General features: G+C 47.4%; 1 protein-coding gene across 1 annotated transcript; it reads left to right on the top strand.

Moving 5' to 3' along the window:
- Nucleotides 1–1143: 1143 nt before the first annotated feature.
- On the top strand, nucleotides 1144–4230 carry Pmar_PMAR013049 (hypothetical protein; the record flags this gene model as incomplete). Its single annotated transcript, XM_002779932.1, has 1 exon — nucleotides 1144–4230. One exon carries the CDS (start codon nucleotides 1144–1146, stop codon nucleotides 4228–4230), a length of 3087 nt encoding a protein of 1028 aa, XP_002779978.1.
- Between the last annotated feature and the right edge of the window lie 2904 nt (nucleotides 4231–7134).

Raw genomic sequence — 7134 nt, 5'->3', positions numbered from 1 at the left:
TCTACAGTTCAAACGACCATCTACCCCAAGTACCCCTGTGTGTGCTACATTGGCCGACAGTCAGTCCCAGATCAAACTACTGGGCGTCTGTTCTATCACCTGGCCTCTCCTAAGGCTGTTACAACGGTTCAGGCCTATGTCACAGATCAGCTGTCCTATCCAGTGGTGATAGGAGTCCCTACTCTCTTCGCATTGAAGGCGAGGCTTGACTTCGGCAATAGTGGTGTTGTCAGAATCACTACTGGTTCTTGTTCAGACGCAATCGATACGAGTACCTCCACAGCCGATTCCGGTCTCAAGCCGATCTCTGCGAGTTGTGTACACCTTGTTACTGGTGATAAGCCTGACGATGATATCCGCCTTTGGGAAGCCTTCATTCCTGTCAAAGAAGAACTCTCATGTGCTCATGTACAACTTACTGTCGGGCAAGAAGGGTCCGAGTTCGTAGACACTCTACACTGTGGTGACAAGCTGAGGCCCAATCTTCATGGTAAGGTGGTCGAACATCGTTCTCCTTCGAGGACTGTACAGCTCGATTTCACCCGTGATGGGCGATATGTTGTGGATTTGCTTGCTCAAGGAATAGAGGATGTGGCTGGGCTTGGTTGGAAAACTACCGTTATCCGTGCTGCAAGGTCTCTTCGAGGTCGTACTTCAGACGAGTTGTCCCAGATAGGGTCAGCGATTGACAAGCTACTGGCATCCGGCTATGTTGGTTATATGCCCTTACGGTTCACTGACCGAGTTCCACCAAGAACGGTATTCCATAACCTCTACACTCACAGCCCCCTGATACGCACGACGCATATGGCACATGATACCTACTATAATCGTTATTTGCCAACCTTCGTGCCATCTCAGTACGTCTTCAAAAGATCCAGCAGCACAACCCCTTGCCGTATTGTCTATGATGCTAGGCGAAGTAATCGGTTGTTGACGCCTCCGTCTACGACAAGATGGAATTTGATGAGTTTTCTGATCACTACTAGTTCGAAGCCATGCATATATTACATGGATATCTCGGCGGCGTTCAATCAGATCTTGTGGACGCCACGCAGTTCGGCTCTGTGTGCTACGGTGCTACAGCGACCACGAACTGTGGAAGATCATGATGGGGTTCCTATTTTAGTTATATGGGCTTCGATGGCTTTCGGCCTGAGCAATAGTCCATGTGGACTAGAGGTTGCAACAGCTGGAGTCGAGCTTGAGTCTCTGCAGCTAAGCTCTATCCTTTCAGTTCCTAGTGAATATGTTAGTGAGCTCTCTTGTTCGACGCCTGGATTCTATTCTGATACTACGTACGACTACTGTCGCCCTATAATCGAGGCCGCCTTCGACTTCTCTCCACTATCTTCTACTTCTCTGTATGAGGGTTTGCTGTGGGAATCGTGCTGGAAGGATTATGTTGATGACTGGCAGATCGCCGGGGACCACATATGCCAAGTCCACTGGAATAAAGATCTGAGAGTTGGTGTCGCAGGCTATAGAGGCTTTACCTTCTCGGATGCCAAGCAGTTCAATACATGGTCCCTGGGCGAGGCGGATGTTCGCTCCGTCCTTGGTTATCGTGTTACTTCTGACGATCATCTTCTACCGATACTTGATATAGAAGAGCTTCCCTTGGGTGTCCCTAAACGAGAGATAAGCAAGGCTCTCTCTAGTCTCTATGATCCACTAGGTAGATTCTTGGAGTACTCTATGTGGGGGCGGTCCCTCTGGCGACAGGCGGTGGTATCGGTGTCGTCCACTGGCATTCTCTCTTGGGATCTCCCAGTTAGTGATGATATAGTGCAGGCTGTGAACTCGTGGGTCCGATCGGTTTCGATCTTGCACAAGACCCCTCGCTTTGTACCTGTACGCCCAGGTCCCTTTCTACAGGGAACGGTACAAATTATTGTCAGTCTAGATGCTAGTGGCATGGGTTGGTCGGTGGATATCAGAAGTAGGCTGCTTGTTGGAAGATCTTCCTATCCCATATCTCCAAGACTACTCGGTCGTGGTGGGCTCTTCCCAAATAGCAAGAATTCATTGTCTACTTCCGACTCTCTTATTGCCTCGCATATTGGTACAACCTCTCGGAAGGAGCTGCATGCCCTGCTAAGGGGTAGTGAAGAGGCCGTCCGTCTTGACCGTACCTGCTCCTTGGACGATTCTACTAAGTTCATCATCTGTACTGATAGCTTGATCAACCTTCAAAGACTCAAATGGCTTGGATCGATGTCAGAAGCGATGGCCAGTCTTAAGGTTCGCAAGGGAGGTCGTAAACGACAACTTTCTGACCACGACTTGAGAAGACTAGTGCAAGTCAGGGAACTTCTGCTGAGCCTGAGTACTTCAGTAGTAGTTGTCCATGTGCCATCTTCTCTCAATGTGTCTGATGCCGCATCGCGCTGTTTACCCAACTGTGATGTAGACCTTACTGAGCTCAAGGTCTTGCTCGATAATATCCATCTACGCCCTCAGTATGTACCCCCAAGTATCTCGAGTTCCGACCACGCGCTTGACGAGGCCTATGTTGAAGAAGCTCAAGACTTGGTGGTTGATGATGTTGCATGTATCCTACAAGGGCTCACTGATGAAGAAGCATCCTTATGTACCCTCACTCCTCGACCTGGCCAGATGCCTGTCCCTCTACCTGAGTGTGATGAACTCCCCAAGTTGACAGCTGATGATAAGTCACGCCTTGACGAGATTATCACGGATTCTATACAACAAGACGGAGAGATGTGTGCGGTGTTTATCTTCCTTACCAAGCATAAGTGCACTGGTCATCTTTCTCCGGACCGTGTTAAGCGATTGTCTAACTCTTATCTCGTTGAAGACGGTAAGCTGTATCGTCATGTGCTACAACGTCCTGATGGTACTATCGTACGTCAGCGCGTTATCGGCCGGGGAGCCCGTCACCTGCAACATAAAATTATTTTCGATCTTCATGTACGGAACTCTCATCTCGGTGCTCGAGGTTTGGGTCGGTTGGTTCAAGAGACCTACTTTTGGGTTGGCTTGGAGAAGGTCGTTAGAGATGCTCTGACAAGGTGCCGTCCGTGCCTCAGAACTCGTTCTCTCCGCTGCTTCAATAGTTCTGCTGGTGTAAAACATGTTGAGAACCTACTACCGGGTCAAGTACTAGGCGTTGACTTATATTTACCTCAAGTCCACACCCCGAGTACTACCAACCGTAGCTCTTCGAAGCGCGATGATGTTTCTGCCTGTTTGGTCCTAACTGATATGGTGTCTGGGTTTCTTACATGCCAGACCCTGACTGGCAGTGTCACCAGTGGTACTATCATATCCGCTCTGTCATTATGCTTCAGTAACACCATCAGACCTGCCGTTTTGATGCACGATAATGCCAAGGTATTTCTCTCGAGAGCGGTATCCGACTGGCTCGGTTCGAGGGGAGTTCAGCAATTAGCTGCGCCGTTGTATGCTCCAGAACTATGTTTCTGGGAACGGTCACATCGGGAACTTACTCAGTCAGTCAAGGCTGTTGTCAATGATGCCTCTTCTAACAAGCTATGGTGGCAGGCCGTGGTTGAGGCATGTGATGCTTTGAACGACGTTCCTATAGACCAGCACTTATGGGTCTCACCTCGTATGCTGATGTTCCCCCATTATAATCCTCAAGTCTTCTATGATCAGAAGAATGCCTCGATCGAGTCTCTGCGTTCTCGTCTTGTTCCAGTTGACGATTCTCGGTCTGCCCAACGAGTCCGTGAGACCGCTATCGTATCCCATCGTGCATCAGTATTGGCTTATCTACGACACTGGCAAGATCAACGGGAGCGCTCACGTTGTCGAGTCCTTTATGGTGTGCGTAATGGTCAGCAGTTCAATCTACCGGTTGGCAGTAGTGTTTATCACTATGTTACCTCTGGCAGCAAGCTACAAGGCAGAATGAAAGGCCCCTTTCGTGTGGCTGCTGCGGCGGATGGGGCGACTGTGTTGCTACAGGGTTTCAACGGTCAGTGCTTTAAGGCCTGGGTAACTAACGTTGTTCCCATCCCTCCGTGGCCATCCTCTGATACCGAAGGAATACCTTCTGACGAAGATTCTCAGCCGAATACTACTGGTGTTGAGATTATCCAAGGATGTCAGCAAGTAGAAACTCAGGGACCTGTGAGAGTTCCAGTTCCTTCTAGTCAATATCTCAGTCGACTGCCCTTCGAGTGGAATCTCGATGATCTCCCACCTTTGTTGGTTCTCCCACCGCCTATGAGACCTTGTTGATGGTCCCTCTCTCTGCAAGGCTAAGAGTGATGGTCACTGTACTCATTCTATTCTACTTTTTCCGTATATCTTCTGTGCAAGTTCTTTCAGTCGTTCCGGTTGTCGCCGGGAGAATTCAGTGATGACTGACACTGAGAAACCATAAGTGCGCAAGATGCTTAGATTTCTGTGTTGATTCCGTCTCCATCGTGACGATACTATCGTCTCAAGCTAAGCTCGCAGGCTGAGCCACTGCTCGACGGCTACAGTCGTGTCTGGTAATCTGTATTATCTGATCTAAAGGCATCCACTCGGTTGCGTTCTACCGTAATATATCGTTGTTCAAGGCCGTGCTCCTCAAGATCAACGAATTTGCGAGCTCATGTGGAGTCCGCCGGGTAGATAGGGAGTCCCTATGAGGAACCGTATCTGTACACGACCCGCCAGCCTACTAGAGATGTGTTTTTTCGCTCAGCTGATGTTGTTGCTGTCAACTTTCTCCTGGGGCCTATTTCACAAGCATCCTAATGTTAGGATTTTAACCCATTAGGATGCAACTTAAGGATAAATGGCGTTCACAAGGGCCCTTTCCTTAGGTTGGGTTAGGACTTTAGGACATTAGGATCCTTACCGTTAGGATTTAGGATATTAGGATGCCTTTATCCTCAAAAACAGGCTGTTAGGACGCTCGGCTTTCACAAGCTATATTTTTAAGGAAATTTTCATCCTAATGGTAAAGTACCTCGGGGGGGTACTTTACCGACCATCCTAACGTTAAAGGTATACAAGACGACTCGCTACGTTCCGCCAAACAGTCGTTGGTTCGAAACTCTGCGAGCACATTTTTAAATTAATTTGTAACTTGCACAAAAATCTTACAACTATTAACAAAACTCTTTACCAAGTTCGATACTTATCTGAAGCTTATAAGCTTCGTATGAAACTCCTTACAAATGCTACTCTTCGGTAGAGTCAAGCCTTTTTTTACTGCAAGACCCCTCCATATCAGAAGACGTTAAGATCCATAATGGTCCATTACTGGATCATTCATTACGCGTATCAGTTGATAATAAAAGAGGTTTTATCTGTTAAATCTGCTGAATGGCGCCTTGTGGCACTATCTTTGTCGGATTCTTATTTAGTTTATATCAAGTATAAAATGGTGGGGTGGTAGAGTTTGCGGCTGTTGTTCGATCTATCCAGGTTCGATTCGTAGCTGTATAATGTTTTACGTTGTGTTTAATTGCCGTTAGGAGTCCTAATATCCTCAGTTAGCACATCCTTACGTTAGGTAAGGACGTCTTTAAGTATAGGATCCTAACGTTAGGTAAGGAAAATCTTGTGAAATAGCCTTAGTTAGGTAAGGACGTCCTAAGGTTAAAATCCTATACGTAAAGACGTCCTAATCTAAGGACGCTTGTGAAATAGGCCCCTGTACTCGCTGCGCCTGCGTACTTTGCGCTTGCGTGCGAAGGTTAGAATTGAGTCAGTGAAAGTAATATACGCTTCTCTAAGCACGGATTTTGTTGTTGACAACTAAACCCTCACTGACTTGCGCCTTGCATACAAACACCATTTTGCCGAATATTGGAGCACGAGGGATTCATTTTGAAATGGGAAAAACGTGGATGGCACACACGAGATCAAATTGTGAAACTTCCATTCTTGGTGCGCCATCGAAGCTTTTTGGTGGTATTTACAGTGATATGAGCTGATTCTCGGAGCATAGAAATACATGCGATCGTAGCCCTTATCAGAGCTCACCGCAGCCGTGTCCCCAGTTCTCAATACAAAGTTGTCTCGCCAATACGCGGAGAGCGCAGTTGACGCTTCTAGTCTCCCGCAACGGGATGTCCATGAGATTGAATGCGGCTGAGCTTCCCAATAGGTCCATCAAACGGCGCTTAGCTAAGTCAGAGACATATCCCTTGGTGCTCGCCATCGAGTCCAACTAGTAGTGCTTGTTATCATTCCTCGCCGTCATATTCGAAACACCGGAATTCGGCGATTATGAGCATTGATCTCTGAGATCATTTCTCCCTACTATCCACTACTCATTAGTTCACAAGGCGAGCTGTAAGTCAGGGAGCTCTTTATCAAGAACTCGAATAGGCAGCTTTCTACCGCAAAGGTCGAGCCAGATGGCTACGACAGGTCACCCGGGATGCCGACCACTCTTACAGACTGTAAGTTACAGTAGAGCGCCACTCACCGAAGTAACATGAAGTTGAGGTGAGTAATGCTCCATAGTATTAATATCATCGAAAGCTCAGTAGCATGATCGATGCCTATATCGGGCGAAAAAGATCCAACTAAGCTTGATTTCCGACCATGGGATCTTACTTCTCGAATAGAAGGTGAACGGCCTTGACTGAACGCGGCAGACGTTCCAGGAACTGTTCTTACCAGGTATTCACGCTGTTTTGCTCCACAGAAGAGGGTGAGTGTTGTAAGACGTTCACATGCTCCATGATGGCGCCTCCATGTGAGAGGCTACGGAGTTGGTAGTACGAACGACTCACGTTTTATTTCTCGTTCCAACCTCGTTTTATTCGTCATGAGAAGCGTCCACATCAGACACATTATAACGGAATAGGCCGAAGATTAAGACCAACTAAACGGCTGAATCTCGCGCATTCCAGTCTCGTTCTGTTGCTATACAGTTACTAGTATCCATATCGGATAGAAAGTGACGGGAGTGACCTGAAATTAGGATCTGAACAAGATCTCATAGAGTAAGATATTCAATACATGAGTCATGTAACCTAACTGGCTCTACGAATACGAACTTCATACCGTCACGGATCAAAACCGTATACCGGATGCGTCACACAGTTAAGTTGTAATCTCAGGAGCATCTTATTCGATCGTATACCGATCCGATCGATACACTTGGAATCCAAGTGTAATCCAGTATAATTTGTT

The sequence above is a fragment of the Perkinsus marinus genome, assembly GCF_000006405.1.
Source record: "Perkinsus marinus ATCC 50983 genomic scaffold scf_1104296945006, whole genome shotgun sequence".
Lineage (NCBI taxonomy): Eukaryota > Perkinsozoa > Perkinsida > Perkinsidae > Perkinsus > Perkinsus marinus.
Note: the sequence above shows the minus strand (reverse complement) of the source record. Positions and strands in the feature narration are given on the sequence as shown.